The sequence below is a fragment of the Pithys albifrons genome, chromosome 1 (assembly GCF_047495875.1).
Source record: "Pithys albifrons albifrons isolate INPA30051 chromosome 1, PitAlb_v1, whole genome shotgun sequence".
Classification (NCBI taxonomy): Eukaryota; Metazoa; Chordata; class Aves; order Passeriformes; family Thamnophilidae; genus Pithys; species Pithys albifrons.
The window spans coordinates 1,948,545-1,968,566 of record NC_092458.1 but is presented as its reverse complement, the minus strand read 5'-3'; the positions used below and the strand labels follow the sequence as shown (position 1 = coordinate 1,968,566).

At 37.3% G+C, this 20,022-nt stretch overlaps 1 protein-coding gene across 9 annotated transcripts in view; it reads right to left on the bottom strand.

Moving 5' to 3' along the window:
• The window catches only part of DMD (dystrophin), a 1,187,916-nt gene that overhangs the window by 830,620 nt on the left and 337,274 nt on the right, over positions 1-20,022 (bottom strand). For all 9 annotated transcript variants that reach the window (XM_071568723.1, XM_071569521.1, XM_071566241.1 and 6 more), the window contains exon 8: positions 8,384-8,562. In XM_071568723.1, the coding sequence (XP_071424824.1) occupies positions 8,384-8,562 (179 nt within the window). The remainder of the gene's footprint in view (positions 1-8,383; positions 8,563-20,022) is intronic.

Genomic DNA, 20,022 nt, shown 5'->3' with positions numbered 1-20,022 from the left:
TTTTACTTCCTCATTAACTCATTAACTCATTCCCCTTCCCTATTGGTCAGCACTGAACACCAACAATTCCAACAGCACACACCACATTGCATTTCCAGTGCCTGTTGTTTGAACAAGCTTTATAGCTACTTTTAGCAATAAATTTTAGTTGAAAAAGTCTTACATAAAAATTAAAAAGATTCATTTTTTGGTAAGGGCAACTAAAAAGGGAAGTTAAAAGGGGATGGAAAAATCAGTAAGAAATTGCTTTTTATGTCAAACTTAAGACTTGTAATTATACACTGGAGGCAGAAAAAACCCCCTTCATTAGTGAATGCAAACAGGCAAATGCACCAGGAGCAGAAAACTGCAAAGGTGACATTCTGAGCTCTGAGTCTGATTCCTGGTACCCACCAGCTACCAGAGTTGGGACTGGTTGCAAGTTTTACTAATAAATTGATAAAAGAAGCATGTTATGAATCCTCCCATTATTGAAGAGGCATAAAACAGAAGCACTAATTATGGGTCAATCATGAGTTACAATTCTGCCTGTAGACTGTTTAGACTTGGGAAAACTGAGGTCTCATGGTTACACAAAGACCACCCACTGATGAAAAGATGGATCTTAAAAAGAAGAACTAGTGTCAGGGAAGAGAATAAGGTTTGGAAATAAGATGGAAAAGATGCTGACTAGAAGAAAGGTCCTGGCAGTGAGAGAAGATCTTGTAGATCATAGAATCATAGAATATTTCCAGTTGGAAGGGGTCCACAAGGATCATTGAGTCCATCTCCCTGCTCATCACAGAACTTCCAAAAAATAACTCATCAGACTAAGAGCCACGTCCAGAGCCTCCTTGAACTCTTACAAGGTTGGTGCTATGACCACTTCACTGGACAGCCTGTTTCACTCACTGATCATCCTCTAGTGAAGAGCCTTTTCCTAATATCGAATCGGAACTTCCCCTGCTGCAGCTTCCTATTTCCTTGTGCCCTGTTGTTGGTCAACAGAGAGATCTGTCGAGACAAGAAGCGAGGGATCTTGGCCAGGGATGTCCAACAGCTGTAAATGCAAGCAGTGGCACAGCTCAAACTGATACAACTTTCTTCCTGACCTTCCTGAACCAGCAGCAACCTCTGCCTCAGGAAGTGGATCAGGGGGAAGTTGAGATCTCCTGAGCTTAGCTCTGAGAAGAACCAAATAAGTGAGTATGTGAATAAACAAGCAGACAGAAAGCTCTGCTCTCACTGGGTTCGTACATATCAGGATCCAGATCCACTATGGGATCTCACTCACCCATGAGAGTACTAACATTTTTGACAACAGAAGCTCTCAAAAAACGAGTCTACAGTAAATGTTAAAAATAAAAAATCCCATCAAATTTAGTTAAAACTGCTGCAGGAGTCTATACACAAAGCAGTGACAGGTAACAACTGGCATCTTGAGAACCCTCCTGGCTTGGAGAAAAAGCCATCAATTTGCCAGACTGTTATTGAAAATATGAAATACACAGCCACACTTGAAACTGTTTGCTCCATCATTTCGAGAGCTGTTCCTTGATGACATGGCATTCAGGAGAACTCCCTAAGAAATCCATAAGATTTGCACCTAGCTTCATTTTTCCATTTCTGCATTTCCTTGTTTTGACCTCTGGTAACAGTTTTTGCCATTTTATTATGATTAGTCTGAATCTTAGGGGTATTAGTTCTACAGAAACAGTTTCTAGCTTTCTGAATGGAGCAAGTTTCTATTTAAATAAGCAAATGTAAGCTGCAGCTGGGATTACACTCCTTGCCCAAATTATATCCATCATGATCCTGTGAATTAAATGTCCATATAATGCAGTATTTCTGAAGTTTCCTGAATTCTACTTTAAACCATTTCATAAATCTCCCCAATGCTGGCAGAACAGTATTATCTGTGATGGGTATATTATGTTAGAAATATTACCAAGAAGTGGAAACTGAACTTTTATCTGGTTGTGCTTTATGAAAGGTGCCTTCTGATGCCTCTCCAAAGAGCACTTCACCACAAGGCAAACATGACAGTATTTGGATCACAGACTCTAAGTAAAAGAAAGGTCTGGTTTAGTTCAAAGGAAAGCAATACAGCAATTCTGTAATGCTGTACCACTAAAGTGTTTGGCACAGCTGAACCCTGAAGGGTCCCAGAAAGGAGGTCTTGCAGCACTTTTAAATTAAAGAATCTAAATTGCTGGAAGAAGATCAAGAGTGTGTCAAATTAGAGCTCTAGAAAACCAGAAATCTAAAGGGCATGACTACCAGAAGGATCTGTGCTGTGTGGATAAATTTAGCTTAATTTTATAATGAGTTTTCGGTGACTTTCCAAGTTAATTACTATAGTTATGTACATGACAAAGACCTGTACAGCAACTCTGTAAAATCCATATAAAAAACCCCAGAGAACATGAGCAAAAATGCATTACAATTCTTCTGTAAAACAAGAGTAATGACTGGAGGATTAGGAATTTCCCACAAACTAATGAGTAGGTTGAGGCCTGAGGTGAAGCCTCTAATTCTTAAGTCCCAAATCAAATCATTATGTTCCAGTGAATACTGTCCTCATTTAGCACTAGTGCATCTCAAATGATTTCAATTCAAATATGCTGAAGCTTGTCAGTTTAAATGTTAAGAGTAATTCTGCACAGAAGCTCTGTATTTCATATAACATAATGTAGAATGCATAACTCCTGTCAAAAGAACAAAAATCTACAATGAAAGAGATGAATGGGCTTGATTTTGAATAACAGATAATTTAAGGCAGTCAGACTCACATTTGACCTTTTAGACAGACTTGTCAAAAGCTTAGTTACAGAAGTAGCAGTCTCAAAATACACACAGACTTTGTTCATCCCACTTTTTTCAGTGCTTACATTTTCAGCACTGTTCTTCCAATAGGGTATGGAGGGTACCCTAACTCAGTTTGCAGGCAACCCCAAGTTGAGTGGGAGTGTTGATCAGCTGGAGGGCAGGAGGGCCCTGCAGAGGGATCTTGACAGGCTGAATTGATGGGCTGAGGTCAATTATAGGAGGCTCAATAAGGCAAAGTGCCAGGTTCTGCAGTTGGTTCACAACAATCCCAGGCAAATCTCCAGGCTTGGGGCAGAGGCACTGGAAAGCTGCCCAGTGGAAAAGGACCTGGGGGTGGTGGTCAACAGCTGGCTGAACATGAGCAACCAGTGGGCCCAGGTGGCCAAGAAGGCATCCTGGCTTGTGTCAGAAATAGTGTGGCCAGCAGGACTAGGAGAATGATTGTTCCAGTACTGGGCACCGGTGAGGCTGCACCTCAAATCCTGTGTTCAGTTTTGGGCCCCTCACTACAAGAAAGACACTGGGGTGCTGGAGAGAATCCAGAGAAGGGCAATGGAGCTGGTGAAGGGTCTGGAGCACAAGTCTGAGGAGAAGCAGCTGAGAGGGTTTTGCCTGGAGAAAAGGAGGCTCAGGGGAGGGTTGTTGGTCTCTACAACTAAATAAAATAAGGATGCAGTGAGCTGGGGGTCAGTCTCTTCTCTGAAGTAACAAGTGATACAAGAGGAAATGGCCTCAAGCTGTGACAGGGGAGGTTCAGATTAGATATTGGGAAAATTTTGTCACTGAAAGGGTTATCCAGCACTGGAACAGTCTGCCCAGGGAAGTGGTGGGGTCAACACCCATGAAGGAATTTAAAAGACCTGTATATGTGGGGTTTAGAGAGTGGATTTTGTGGTAGACTTGGCAGCATTAGGGTAAGTTGGACTCAAGGTTGTTAAGTGTTTTTTCCAAACTAAATGATTTTATGATTCCATATCATGAAACGTTTCTTTTCTAGGTACTTCAGTGTTTTACAATTTTATTCTTTTTCTTGAACCCATTTAAAGCTGTGTGTGTTTTAATTCCTGCAGAGGTAGTAGGTAGCAAGTAAAAATGAAGGCAATGAGATAAGAGTTTTGTCTGGGATCAATATGAGGAACTGCTGTGATAAAACAAAATTGAAAGTAAACACAGCATTCTTCCTGGTCAAGTGTTCCATGAGATGAATCAATAAAACAAAACCCAATGCTTTTGTAAATACAAAACTGAAATGAAAGGTTAATTTTAAATGAGGACTTTGAAATGTCTCAGAAAATTAACTTTTTCTCTAAGTGAAGCCAGACAGACTGTCTTATTACAGAGAGTGCATACCAGAGAAAACATAGAGCTGCAAAGGCAGGAAGCCTTGGGCAACTGCTAAACAGAAACTGCCATCTGAAACCTGTCAACAGAAACATTTTCTATTGGGCCTTACTTAATGTTAAACACAGGCAATTCAAAGATTCAGATATGAGAAGGGATTCCTACACCAAGATCTGGGTGATTTTATGAACATCCTTCGAGTAAACAAGGGAATGGAAAAAAAGAAAACTTCTCTTGATTTTTTTTTTTATTTTTTTTCAGGAAACCTGTTATTCATGTTACCAGTGACACTAATGCTTAACTGCTTCAACCTGAAGTGCTGAAACACTGATCAAAGAACAAGAAGGCACCAAGTGAACAGGTTGGCAGAACCTTTGAATCTGAGATGTGTCACAGTTACAGCAAAATTTGTCTGGCCACAATTTGCACAACTAAAATATCTTGCAAGTACACTTGTAAGTGTGAGTGACAAATAGAGTAAGAATTCAGAAAGGAGAGGTGAATTTAAAGACATGCGAGTTGTGAAATTACTAGGAAGAGTGAAGATGGGGAATGTGAAATCTGACATAAAATACCAGACAAATGTAGAAGATAGAAGGGAAAGGACATTGACAGATGATGGTGTAAAAGGAAATGTTATTCCTTCTGGCCCATATGGAGCTCAGAGAATCATAGTTCATATCTCTTTTACAATTTCTGACAACTTACATATGCAGCAATTGTATGGCATATATCAAATGCCATATTTGATCAAATATCCAGGACAGTGATAAAAATCTTTGGGAACAATTCTTATGTAATTTATTTTTTCTTCTGAGTTCCAGTTGGCTCCAGCTCGGACCATAAAATCTATTGGAACAATCTTCTAAATGCAGGACTTTCAAAATATAACCAAATGAAACACTATGACCTTTAATCTCAGCAGCAAGAACCTTTAGAGAGAAGCTGTTGAGTTTTTGTTGATTGTTGCTATGTACATTCAGTTATTATCTTGGGGAAATCATAATCAGCTCCTGTAAACTGAAACTGCAGAGATGACTCCATGATTCCAACAGAAGACCAACACCCTTAGTGAAAATCTTGCTTCTGTCACAGCACCTACCAATGAAACTGGTAGACCACAGTCACCTATATCTACTGAAATTTTTCTTTGATAACTAGATGGGAATAAGAGTCAGTTTCCTAAACCTTAAAAAATCCAAGAGAACCAAAAAAGTTGATTTAAACTTGATTTCTTTAATGAGTGGCCTAGATAAGTAGATTTTACTGAAAATCTTGCAGGCAGTTGCAGCATCTATAATGGTATCCAAAAATGATAGTATAGCTGAGACAAAATTGAAAGGTTACTAAGATAAGAATCCAATATTAATTTTGGTTAAAATAAACAGGATTAATTTACACCAGCTTCAGATATCTAGAGAAAAAATTATCAACCACTATTTTACCGGAATTGTAAATTTGTTTTAATAGGTAAACAGTGGCTGCTCTTCAAGAAATACACAACTAGTGGCAAAGAAATTCCCACTGATAAAGAATTGAATAAATTGATGTATTGATTGGTATTATTTGCAATTCAAGTCTATCTTGATTATAATCCTGATTATAATGTGATTGTGTCTAGTGATTCTTAAGTGAATGTTTTTCATTTGTTACTATCTGTTGTAGCTGGAGCACAGTAGGGACCAGTTCTGGTTAGATCTTCAGATTCTGCCTAATTGGTAGATTTTTAGTATTATGGTGTTTGTTATTGCATATCAGTGTAGTAGACAAAGCTTCCAAATTAATGAAGAAGATATCTGAAAACTAGAATGTGAGATGAGAACTGAATAATGTGACTGTATTTTATTAGTATATTTTAGTAACTGTGTTTTTTAGGAATTTCTTCAGTTACATAAGCTTATGCATTATGCGTGATGGTGGAGTTGTTAACAAAATCCACAACTAATTACAATAAAAGCACCTCAAGGAAAGGAAAATCTATCCTATATCATGAGTTTTCAGTCTTTCTAAATACAAGTAGACTGCCTAAGTAAGACAAAACAATTATAACAGTTTTAAACACCTTGTTTAAAAGCTGCATGCATCATCAATAAAACACTTTTGATGTTAGTGTAATGTAGCCAAGTTTATGCTTATGTGAACAGGATTTCTGCCCTGGAGTATCCAAAGGATCATTATTCAATAAAATACCTGTCACTCCGAGAGAGGATTTGGAAACAGTGTTTCACTGAAGTATAATTTGCAATAATTTTTAGAGGTTAGACAGAGTTAAGTATCCAGAAGCAAACTCAGACTGTATTGCCAAATACATGCAGATCTTTTTTCCCCAAAGTAAAGAAAAGAAAGCACATTTCAGTACACAACGTGACCTTGGCTCCCACACTTGTCTAAGGTTTAAAAAAAATCAACTCCTGAAATGTTTTTTATAACAATTACCTGACACAAGTTTTATTAAACCACCACAAGGTAAAAAAAACACCCAAAAAGAAAAAAAAAAACCACAAAAAACCCCCCAAACAAACAAAGAAAAAACCCCAAACAAACCAAAACCAAATAAAATAAACCCACCACCAGCCATAAGGCCTTAACCTGAATGCAAGAATGGTGCCATCTGTGATAAAAATGGCCAACTGTTGTAATCTAATAATCCAGGCCATATAAAGAATATTACATTTAATGTTTCTTTTATCTTTTTTTTTCCCCAACTACAGTAACTTTCTAAGAAGTGCCATCATTTGCTATTTTCTTAAATAGGAAGGTTTAGGAAAAGAAACCCCAGTGGCATTTGTTTTTTCATAACTAAACCTGAAACAGAAATATAATAATTTAGATGCCAAATACAACTTATGTTTTATTTGTTCTTGAATACCTTTTTAAGGCAATACAGGCAGTATTTTGAAAAAAAGGGAAGCAATTTATTACTCTAAAACAGCAGTGCTTGAATGTTATTCATTCTAACAATCAGCATAACACCTCTTGCCAGCCATGCAGAAATGCACAGCAAAAAGTAACTACTCCACAGGAAAAAAAAATCCTGGAAAAAGCAGGTCATCAAGATCAAGTGTAAGCAAAATGCACAAGCTCTTCCACTCCAAGCACAAGCTTAATAAAGCAGGGTTTTAAAAAAATGATGATATTGACAGACCTGTGGAGGAACCTGCCTCCTTTTTTGGTCAGGGGATGAGACATACACAGTTTGTGCATATGCGTAACTTTTGAACCGTGGTTTAGGAGAAGGAGAAGGTCCCTGGGGAACACTGACTGTGATCTACGAACAAATTGGAGTAGAACAGACACAGGGGTAGGAGCAGGGATTAGAGAAGTATTGATTTTAAGAGTAGCTGAAGAAAAACAGGCAGGAAGGTCATTACCAGTCTTATTTTTCAAGGGCAATATTTGTATTCAGGAGGTAAAATTGAGATGGTATTAAGGAAAGCTCTCATTTAATCTGACATCCCTACCAAAAGAAACAAACTGTCAAGACTCAGTACCAGCAGAATACCAATGTAAATTGAAGCTTCTTTGTAATTTACAAGCAGAGGCAGATACCTTGTGGCACATCTTGAACTAACAAAGCCAATACTTATCTGCTCAGTACCCCAGAAGAGAGTGAGCATTCCAAAACCAACAATACATCAGATTAAATTTAGGCAAACACACCAAGCCTAAAATGTGCTAAACACTTCAGCAGAGACTGTCTGATGAGTTCTGTCAAAAACATAACTGACATGGCAATCATAAATTAATTCCAAGTATTACATGAGCTTTTTGAGAGCCCATCTGTAAACTGAGATTATCCTAGAATAGAAGCCAGTGTAAATAAAATTCTAAAAATTTAGAAAAGTATCATGAATATGGAGAAATGTCAACTACTATTACTTAAAAAAGGTAAAAAATGTTTCAACGTGTCTGTTTTTTAATGTAGAACCTATCCCAGTTTCTTTCTTCTTACTTGGGGTGCCCTACAACAGTCAAAACACCCAGTGCTATACAAGAGAAGTGCAAAGCACTTATTTCCTGAATAGTTACTTTTAAAACAGCCTGGTGCAAGATGAAAACCAATATGAAAATACATGCAGACAAGTACATTTGACTTGCCTGGGGTGAAGAGACTTTGTCCATTATGCCCATGGTTTTTTTGCCTTCCACTGCCCAGGTAACATGAAATTCATGGGGTAGGTGGGGCAACAACAACATTAGAGCAGCAAGATGAAAGCAGAAAAGTAAAACTTACTTCTTGTGAAAAATGCTGTTCATGTACTTCTATGTGTTCTTCTCTCGTGACCCTTGAGTGTCGTGGCAGCATCTCCACCTCCCTGATGGCCTCCATGGTGACTTTCTGGGGCAGAACTTGGAAGAGTGAAGTCACATACATTAGGATGGACTTCTTATCTGGACAGGCAGTTGCAACGTCTGGAAGACAGAACAACAGATCATTTCAGTTTCCACATCACACGTAAGAAACAGCCAATTAACTTCACGAAAAGTTGATAGACTAATGAGTAATCTATTGTCCACATGAGTTCTCTAGAGACTAATTAGAACCCTACCATCAGTTCCAAACCTGCAGACCAAACTGGCATAGCAATGAGAAGGAGCCAAAGTTTATAAAGGTAATGTTACCTCATTCAGCATGAACTTTCCATTTATATTTCTTGACTCAAAATACAGACAGTATACAATTTGACACTGTGATCCCCATTAAGCAGAACTAGACACAGGAAAAGGTACATTTGCTTGTGCTGCATAAATACTGTAATTAGAAGAAAATAAGGATGACCCCATTTTCCAAGTTGTGTCTTGTACGTTCTCTTCACATCATTTAACCATTGAAAGAAACAATGATGTAAGAAAAAAAAAGAAATTTACAGGTTTTTCTAGTGAATGGGTTCCTAAAACCCAACTATTCAAGGCAAACTATAATACAGCTACAAGCTTTTACATTCTACTTAGTCTTGCATTGTTTGTGAAGTCTGTGGAACATCAAAAGAACATGGTACTCACAGGCATTAAAATATATAACATAACTGTATTTAAAAAAAAAAAAGAGGCTCAGTAAAGTCTCTCTGGACCTGAGCAGCAGGTACAAGAAACTTTGCATGAGCACAAAGACAATTTCAGTTTTGCACACAGCCATGTTATGCACCAGCAGGAGAAGCAGTTTCTCTGACTCAACCTTTCAAGTCAATAGTAATTTGTAAAAATATTAAGGCATGTGGCAGCTCTTTGAAATAGTCACTTTGTTATTTGCCACTGGCATTTACTTCCTACACATAGTCTAGTGAATCAAGGTGTAAAAGGACTGCCATACAAGAAATGTTTCATTAATTCCATAAGTGTTTTAACACGAGTACTGGCAGAAAGCCAAGAACTATGAGGTTTTACTGCCCTAGATCAATCCTGGTTTAGGTAAGATTTCAGGTCCTAAAAAATCCAAAAAAATAAAATCAATAATGCTACAAGCAGGCATCTCATTCTGTCTCCCTACAATGCAGAATACATAAGGGAAGGTATCTCATGCTAAAAGCTCCAGATATATTTGGAAATCAAGACCAAAAAAATCCTATCAATAATTTTGGTTTGGTTTTCTGACCCATTTCCATATATTTGCTTGATACATTCCAAAAGAGAGCTGAAAGTTTAGTTCTGCTTCACATTGGCTGGAAAAATGGCACATTTGCTACAACATTCCCACTTCCAGGATGCAAATATTTTGCTATAGCCATCTTCTTGTTTTCTCATTGATATTTTAACACCATTTTAAGTCATGTTCACAGGAATACCCCTGCCTCTATGCAGTGAATAGTGCACACTAAATGAACAGACTTCAGTGCCATCTGTGATTTTTCTATTGTTTGTTCATTAATTTCCTTTCTAAAATGTTCTGGTAATCAAATGGGCAAATACCTTATCATTTATCTAGACAAATATCTCACACAGTAAATAAAAAGAGTACACAATACACAAGCCAAAAATTGTTTACCCATTGCATCTGACAAATAAAAAGCACATATGCAGCTGTCAAAATTCACTGCCAACTAAAAAAAGATTTAGTTATTTAATCACAACAAATAGCTAAACAACCATAGTGGCAAAGCCTGGAATATCAGTCTCTCAAAAGTCATTTTTTAAGGCTTTTGAATTATCAGACCAGGAATGACTTCTGTTATCCTATGCCTTTGCTTTTTATTTATTTGGTTTTAAACCTTGTGTGATGGATATTTAAAATTCTAGTAGTTAGGAAGTAAAAAAAAAGCCAATATGTACTTCCCACACAAAAATCTCAGTGTCTTGGAAAATACAGAAGACATCTAAGAAAATTATGTCAACATATGTAGACAATGCCATTGTTCCAATACTAATTTTGAGAGAAATCCAGCACTTTTTTTTTCACAGCCAAATAATCTTCTCAAATTCAACTCAGAAGCAATATTTTCAGAATATTTTCATCAATTTTCTTTACAATGACAGTCCAGAATCAGATTGAAAAGAATAAAAAAGAGTGAAAAAAATAGGCTACAAGTCAAAACAGAGTTTAAAACGGGAACCATTTTATGGTTAGCAGAAATTATGTTATTAACATTGAACAAGAATTTGAAAGACTTTGGAAAGCCCTGAAAACCATCCCAGCTCTTTAATAAGATAGATTTGTACAGAAGTATTGGAAAAGTTTCCAACACGAGTGTTCCACTTAATGAGAGGAATTTTCCACTCTACAAAACTTTATGCTGATGTATTAATATTTTTCAAAAGAAAACAGTGACTTAAACTGAAACATGTCACATTGACCATACTGTTCACAGAACTAGTTTTTGATACATTTTGTGATCCATGGGATTACTTATTAAGTTGTATTTCTTTAAGCATCTTTTATTGTGAAAGAAACAAAATTCCTTTGTAAAATACAGAACTAAACTAGACTTTACATGCTCCTCCCTAAAAGACATTCACACCCCAACCATTTAGAGATATTAGTTTCTCCAAAGAAGGTCTCAGTTAAAATTACAAAGCATGAAGCAATAGGATCTAACACTTACTTGGACACACAGGCCAAAGAACCTGTATGAGACTAAGGAGGCACCATAAGAGCTAAATTTCCACCATGACTTTTACATCCAATAAGATCCCGTTCAACCAGAAGCACAATTACTTAGGAATAAGTACCAAAAGAGCAGGAAGAACCTGACTTCACCCCTCAGTGTTAAAACCATGAAATAAACACCAAATCCACCGCTGGTTAGGTGCACTTTCCTTTAAAGGGTTGTTACAGGTTTTATGTGGGAAGCAAGTTACCTGGATGGTGGAGGACAGTCAAGAGATGAGGACTTTATTAAGTGGCAGAGATATTATAAACGATGGGTTATTAAGACGCCAAAGTGCAGGAACTGGGAAGAAGCTATTTGGACATTTCTCCAGTTTAATTGTTATGTGCCCCAAAATGGCTCCCCTTGTCTTTTTCCCTTAGTCATCCCTGTCCAGGTTTCTTCTCCCCACAAACCCTCAGGGCATTTTCCCGCCAAGCCTTCCCTGATTGGTCCCCGGTTGGTGCAGTGCACCATTTTCCATATATGGTTGTGTTCTCTGATTGGCTCTCCCCTTGTTCCTCCCCTTCATTTGCATACCCACCAATCCGATCCCTTGCTCCTCCCTGTCTCTGCCCTTAACTCCACCCATGTTCTAGAAGGTTCCATGCTCTGCTATATAAGCCGGTGCATTCCAATAAACTTTGCTTCTCTGCGTTGACTCCTGACTCGTGTGGGCCTCTTCCTTCAGGGGATCATCGCCGGGTTGGGAGTGGGAGGAGCCTTCCCTCAGCTTCTAAGGAGTTGGTTTCTGGAGAGCACTTGCCCTTGCTCTTCGAGCCCTACTCCTAGGAGCTTTCCTCTCTCCGCCGCATCGGTGATAGACACTCATCCACCGATACCTGGATGTTCACTACAGGTTGATTTGATTATCAAATAGTCCTTGTTTTCTGATGAACAGAGTTATAATTTTGATTGTTTCTTAAGGAGGACAATAAACCGGAATTGTTCTGAAAGCAATTCTTTTCTGACAGTGCTAAAAGAGTATGTAATTCAGTCAAACTCTTCAAAAGCTGATCCAATAGCCAATTTTTATAAGCCTTGTGGTTTGGTTCTTACATCTGTATGTTTAGTCAATGACACAGTATGTGCTGATTCCACTTACTCTTTCTATCAAAATAGTAGGAAAGTAAGTTTGAAAGAGGAAAGCTTCAATGCCTTCCCTTCAGCATTGCCAGAAGGACTGCATTTCTGTATATGAATTGCTGATGTGGTTTTCTTTACAGTAAGAGACAAATTCTGAAACATACGTTACCTTACAGAGTGCTGAGAAGCAAGAGAAGACTTGAGCCCTAAAAATACAAGAAATCCTTTGTCCTCAATAGAAGAACCTATGACTATTGTTTTGCAGAATAAAATTCACATTTTACAAAAGTAACTGCTAGCAAGAGGAAAAAATCACAGAAAGGTAATTCAGAGTGGAAACCTGGAGCACAGCTCAGTGGTGACCTACACAGGTAGTGGCATTGCTCTTTTCCTACTTTTCTGTAGATATGAATACCCATACACCTAACCCAATCTGAAATTCCCAGAGGAAAGGATTTTTCAACTGTTTTCCTTAAGAAAGTAAATGTTTCAAACAATATGGTTAAGAACTACAAAAACCCCTTCAAAATGCTGACCACAGCAATCCTTTGTGGGCTGTGTTGAATAAGGTCACAACAACAGCAGGGAGAAAATATCTTCAAAAGTTTACCACACTTGTATTCATCTTTTAGAATTATCAAGGCAGGCCAGGATTTTTGTGGGAAATGGCCAGAGGAAATAAAACTAAAACACACACTTATGTTCTACTAAAGAGTCCTGAAAATAAAGACAGGTCAAGAGAGTTGTGGCCTCTGATATCTGGAGTTTGGAATAGTGCTAATGGTAACATTAGCAGGTACCAAAACAATAATTTTGCTAAGAATATTTTAGATATCTGTAAACAGGCTAATATTTGAGAAAGCAAATAGGATGTTATTTCAAAATACTGTACATTTTCCACTTCACGTTTATAAATATTTAAACTAGAAAAATTGCATAGGTAAATATGGAAAAAAATAAATAGAGACTGAACTCCAGTCACTAAAGATTTTAAAGTTATTATGGAGATAAATTCATTGCTTCTGTTTCATTGTAATACCTTTCAAAAAGATAAAATGATACAAGGTGAAATGAGAAGGGCAATAGAAACCCAAATAGCCAATTCTGAACAGACAATACAGAGAGCAGTGTGCATACTAAAAGGGTGATTTAATATTTAGTAAGCAAAGGTAATATTTCTTCAATTGTAGGCAAAAAAAGCACTGGGAAACATGGAATTCTGACGAGATGATCCTGAGAAGTACAGAGATTCTGCTTCTCTGGTATGTACCTTCCTTTATTCCCACGTGCTGTTCTGACACAGGAAAGTGAAGGCTCCCCTGAGGTCAATGCCTTCCAAAACTGACACAAGAATGGTGCTTCTCACTACATGCAGCTTGTATTTCTCCCCTCCAGAACTTCATGGACAACTATGAAATCTTAGAAAATCTAAACAGTAATCCCACCTACACTACAAAATTTTCTGCATAGACTTATTGTATGTAAATCAAACAAAGGTCTTGGCTTTGTTTAGATTTATTTAAAAAGTATCAGAAAGTTTAATGGACGAATCTGAATTTCTATGTAGGAAAAAGAAAATCTGAACTTTAAGTGTACTTGTAGATATCTTCAAAAACTAAATTTTTTTTTGCATGCTCTTTAATTCCTGTTTTTCACTAATTTAGGCTGGAGTATGGTTTGCAGATACAACGCAATATTTTTTATATTCAATAGATCACATTCCAGAGGATATGCAAGTTTGATTAATAACAACTAATAAAACCCCAGAGATTCTTTCAATATTATTACAAGAGACTGAGGAACTTTATACCTATTAAGGTTCAGTTACATATCGAATACCTAACAAAAATAATCCCTGTCAGGAATCAATCTGCACAAATTGATTTGATTTGTAAATTTTAAACTCAAAGAAGAGATTTCTTGCTCAGTCCTCTGGCAATACATCTTGAGTTTTCTTACTGGATGTGTTGCTCCTGAATCTACATGAAGACCAATTACATAGTTAATATTGGCTTCTATATGACTGACACACAAACTGTACCAAAAGCCAGGTGATGGTTTTAAGAACAGTAACTGTAGCACATGCAAAAAGGCCATCTCCAATAAAGGCATATCTTTAAAAAATACATATACATCTTGAAAAAGTTGAAACACAGGTGTAGAGATTTTTTTTTATGTGATCATGATTACTACTGTCTTAAAATGCTAAAGAAATAGGTCAGAAGAATTCTGTAAATGCTGTCGAGGATGGATTTCTAACCTATCAAGGATTATTTCACCAAGAATGAAGCAAACAGATTAATGTGCTGATCATGAAGAAAGCCAGTCTGAAATGTGTCATCCAGTACTTTTTAAAAATGCAAGCTTTGACCAAGGGGCTGCTCACTGCGTGTTTTCCACCTTCCAACACATTATTTAAACATAGCTGTTATGTAAATTTAGAAGAAAAACCTTAAATGCAATTATCTGAGGAAGGGGACTGTTCATGCTGTACACTCAGAACTTCTCAAGCCCATACTCTAAGGCATTTAATACTTTTTCAGCTGGAACACCAGCTCATGTTTTGCATAAATGTAAGTTTGCACTCACATTTCAACAATTATATGTATATAGTGTTGGAAAAGTCAAGAAATAAATCAGGAGCAAAGCCAAATCTCTGGTAAGTAACATGTTCTGTAAATACCAAGAAATTAAAGTTTCAGTGACTCCTGCCTAAACAAGCAGCAGAAGGTGTCTTACCCTTTCTAGCCAATGAGAGCTTCAGCCTACGTGATTAAATGTAAGGATATGTAGACACTGACTAGCAGGTAGGACCCTAAAGAGAAGTGAAAAAGCTACAGACCTTGGTGGAATCAGACTGGATTTGAGATCATTATATCTCTAACATTTACTTCAAAAGGTCCGTGCAAACTGGAACAGTTGTAAATATGCAACAACAGCAGCCAGACGTGACCGGGATGTCAAATGGCATATTATGAGTGTATCAAACAAACACTAAAATAAATACAGCAAATTTCAAAAGTGTGAGACATTAAATTTATTTAGTATATGAAAAACCATAAATATTAAAGCATTATAACAGCTACAGTTTAGTGATCAGTATAATAGCATCATTTTAATACTTTACTGTGTGGCTGAAAAAAGGAAATCCTTACTACTGTATCAGAAAGAAAAATTCCTAAGGAAAGGCCTACAGAGAACACCTGAAATCAGCATTATGTACTTGCTTGTTTGTCAGACACGTTTCTAATTTCCCTCTTAGAAGTTCTCCCATTTTTCCTCAATTCAGAATTATTGATTTTCTCTGTGGTCTTTACTAACAGAAACAGATGGACAGCATAATGTCCATACTCAGATATTAATTCCAGGAATGTTTCATGACAATAGCAGCAAAGAAGCAATTAACAAAGAATCACAACATTTTCATAGATGGCTTTATTAAAACCTCTATCAAATTTATATTTTTGATGCTTTGAATACACTATCCTTTAGTGCACCACAATGTACTTGGGACCTAAATAAGTATTGTAGTAGTTCCTGAACACAAGTGCTACAGGACAGACTTGTAAAGTCTGCCTGGACTAAAGGATAAAAGGCTAAGAAAGGGCAGTTTACTTTTTTCAAGAGTTTCTTGAACAGATACAAATTTTGGGATACACTAAATGTACCCACCCTGCAGATTACATGGGAATACCAGGCCAGGTAAAGCACAGCTCCTTTTAAGGCTCCAGTGTTGCATGTCTGGCTGTGTTCAGTGAATACAGACACAGAACACAAGATCAGAACAGAAGCCTGACTCTCATACATGTTGTGATACTTGCAAAATTATACTTTTCAAACTTTGTAGAATAGCTGCAACTATGTCAAACATATATGGCAACTACAACAGCATCTCTTGAAAAAAATTCATACTTCTGGGTATTCAAGGAATAGAGATATCACAGCCTTGAAAGGCAGGACTTGTTATCTTTTTATCCAGATATCAATTTTGAAAGATAGACCAAATTCATCTTCAAGAAATATACTGATTTTATTTCACAAAGCATTAATAAGAGCTGATTTGGAATTCTGTCTTCTGAAGAGATATGTTAAAAAAGTTACTGTTCCACTTGTGGTTAATCAAAGTTGTTATGGTTAAGCAGACAAATGTAGAGAAGAAAGTTATCCTATTGATAGTCAAGTCAAAGAAAGGGTGAGAGCATTTAGATGAGTGTTCTTTATAAATATATCATGGGATAAAAGCAATCAGAGCAAAAAAAAATCAAGCTCAAGGACAAGGTTAGCACATGAAAAAAAACAGAACAAAAGAAACCTGAAATCTAAAAATGCAGAAAAGTTCATCACCTTCAGAAGGTGAGGTTCTGAGAAAGGTGAAGGAATAGAAGCAAAGTATCCAACTGACTTCAACAGAACTTGAGGAGTTTAATAAAACCATTACAATGAGACATTTACCTGAAATTGCAGGTAACAGATCTCAATGAATCATTAGATCCTTCAAGCTTTGTTTCTCCCCTCCTTTTACATTATATTTAATGCTCTTTTTGAGATATAATTTTTAAATATAAGCTACTGCCATAGTTACTTTGATGTTTTTCTGTCTGTGAAGTCTACTCCCTTGATGTTTTTATATTATTCAATTATGGGGAAATAAATACCTGGAAAAATCTAGCCAAAATAACAATAAAAATAATATGTTGTCTGACTAATCTTAGAAAGTCTGATAAAGCATTATACTAAAGCTGTGAAAGAGATTTGCATATATAGCATGTATCTACATATTTAACAACTAATGGTACATCAACAGAGAATGAAACAAAGATGGTGGTTAATTAGTGCAGTCAATATAACGTAAATAGGAGTTAGGAATGCATCAGAACAACCAGATTTATTACATAATTACCATGAATTACGTTAATGAGGATGCAAACAACCCTAAAAAGCTGTTTAGATAAGACTGTGAAGCAACAGAAACATTAACCAGGTTAAATCTAAAGATTAGTTGGTCAATATTTTAATAAGCAGAAGAATTTGCAAATAAGGAGTAGGAGTTAAGAAAAGCAGCATAAGAACATGTGAAAGTTTAAGAAAATTAATACTCTTGGAAAGAGGTGGTAGAACTGCTTATTCCACCATTAACATAATATCTCTTGATTTTTAATGTACCAGTACTAATTATAATTTCCTGAATAATCTCTTTTTAAAAAGGAAGAAATTAAATAAACTTTGGATTCACCAACTGAACAAATACATATTTGTCCAAATTTCACCTGAATATCTACTTAACACACTTGTCTTTCTCACAGCCAGCTGTGTAACTCCCCACTATTGTGTTTTGGTTTGGGGTTTTTTGTTTGGTTTTGGTTTTGGTTTTGTTTTTTTTGTTTTTGTGTTGGTTTTTTTTTTCCCAGGACCTTGCAACTCACTAACAGAAATCTACTAGAGCACAGTGCTACTCCTCCTTTTCCCTGGCTCTTTCTCCTCACCTCTCTCCCATCTTTTCTTTAATCCTTTCAACCCAGCTTTGAAAGAATGGAAAACTTTTTCCCTTATTCCTAAACATTTTTAAGACATACTTCCTAGCAGATGACAGAACTAATCGCAGACATTTTAGCCTGAAGTCAAGCTACACTTTTATTGTTATTTTGCCTCTTTTGAAACAGTTTCACATCTTTTCCTGACAGTTAATTAGTAATTGCTTAAGAAGTTATGCCATGCTAGGCCTCAGTCTATGCTTTTTGAAACAAAATACATTTTTTGAGTCAAAGCAATTTAAATACCAACTTTTATTAGCATCTTGGGGGCTGGGGAGGAAAAGGTTGGTAGAAGATGGGCTTGAAAAGTTCTGCATGTTTGGTTTCAGAATTGACTTCTCCAGACTGGACAATTAAACAAGCAATGCTACCATCAAACAGAGCCAGGATGAGAATAAGCAACATTCATGATTACAGTAAATGGGAGCAGAATCTGGGACTATAAATGAGGGCAATGAAGGCCAACATTATTTTTTCAAGTCTTTCTTTAATTACCCAGTACTACTGAGACTGATTTTAGCCCAAACACAAAGAGAGGATTTAGTGGTTGTTAGCTAAGAAAACATAGATAATCTAAACGCAGAAGAGGTGGCCTTGGCAAAGAACTAAGAATGTTCTGAAGACCTGGGATTAGGCTTTAAAACAGGGCCTATAACATCTAATCAATACCTAAATACATGAAATACATGTCCAAGCCTACTGGGAAATTTTCAGTCTTTAAGCAGAGTACAACCTTGTGGTAAATCACAAACAGATTAGAAAACAAAGGCTACTGGGGTCTTCTCTCACTGACTTCTTTCCCTTCATTTTTAAAACAAACCAAAACAATACACTAACAATATGCAATACTTTCTTCTTTTACACATAATCTACTACTAAACATCCCAAAATAAACATAAGATGGCCCTAATTCTCCTTAAGTAGTATTTGTTTTGGGTCTTTATTTGACAGTGTAACTCCTGAAAAATCTTTGGGCCTGGTTGTGCAACCACATTCCTTAAGCAGACGTGCAAGCTGGCCCAGCACTGGAAGAATTTAGCCCATCTCCACAAAAAGGCAGCAATTACAATAAAAATGAGCCTGCCAGGATTCAGATGGGACACCTGCAAACAACCAAGTTACACCTCCCAAAACGTTCTAGTATCATCAGACTCTCCTTCCAGTCAGAGTACTCAGGTAAGTGGAATTAAACTTACAACCCTGTAGCTGTGCCATTGCAAGCAATAAGAGAGAGCAAGATCCAAGTGTCTGGAACTTAACTGTGTGTCTGAACCCCAGATGGCTGAGTATATTGTCCTGCTAATAAGGCATGATTAAGTCTCACCCACGTGATTTTTTTCAATTCAAAGGGATGCAACTGTAGTATTCACAGGTTCTTACTACCTGTGTGAGGCAGTTAAAGCCTCCCTGCCATCCGATCCCGTCAGGTCTCGGAAGCTCAGCAGGGTCAGCCCCGGATTAGTGCTTGGATGGGAGACCTCTGGGAAATGCCGGGTGCTGTAGGTTCTAGTCCTGAGGACTTCACTGGCACTGTCCAAGCTTGCTCGGCCGTTGTTATGGGTTTAGCCAGGTGGGCCTAAATTTAGGTTTTAAAGTTCAGCTAGGCCTAGGATTGTCAGCTGATTTAAGCTGGGCTGAGCCAGCTCACAGCTGACTTCTTCCAGCCAATAATATTGTATTCCATACCATACTACATCATCTCAAAAGGGGTAAAACCCAGTGTGTGGGAGTGGCTTGGGCAGTGGCTTCCCAGCTGTGGTCCCAGCAAGACACTCTGCCAATCCCAGGAGGGATGGGGAGGCCCAAGCCCAGAGCGCCGGCTTAACATCATGTTATCTGAGGGAAGTAAAATGTTTGTTCTTAGCTTTTCTCTCTGCTTAAGTCTGTCTCTGAAGAACCGACTTCTCCAAAATGATTTGCCAGTTCAACCCAGGACAGCCGTGGCAGATGAACCTCAGGACTGAAACGGTGGGGCCAGTTCTGCGCACGCTGAGCCTCACCTGAAATCCACTGCGCAGGCTGGAAGGGCATGTGGGGACAGCCCTGCCCAAATCTGCGTTGGCGAAGCTGAGCCACACACACACTACCTGTGTAATTTTTTAAGACTTTCACTGAAATTTCAGGGTTAACAAGGATATCATTTAAGAAAGAAACTTGTAACAAAGGTACGAAAT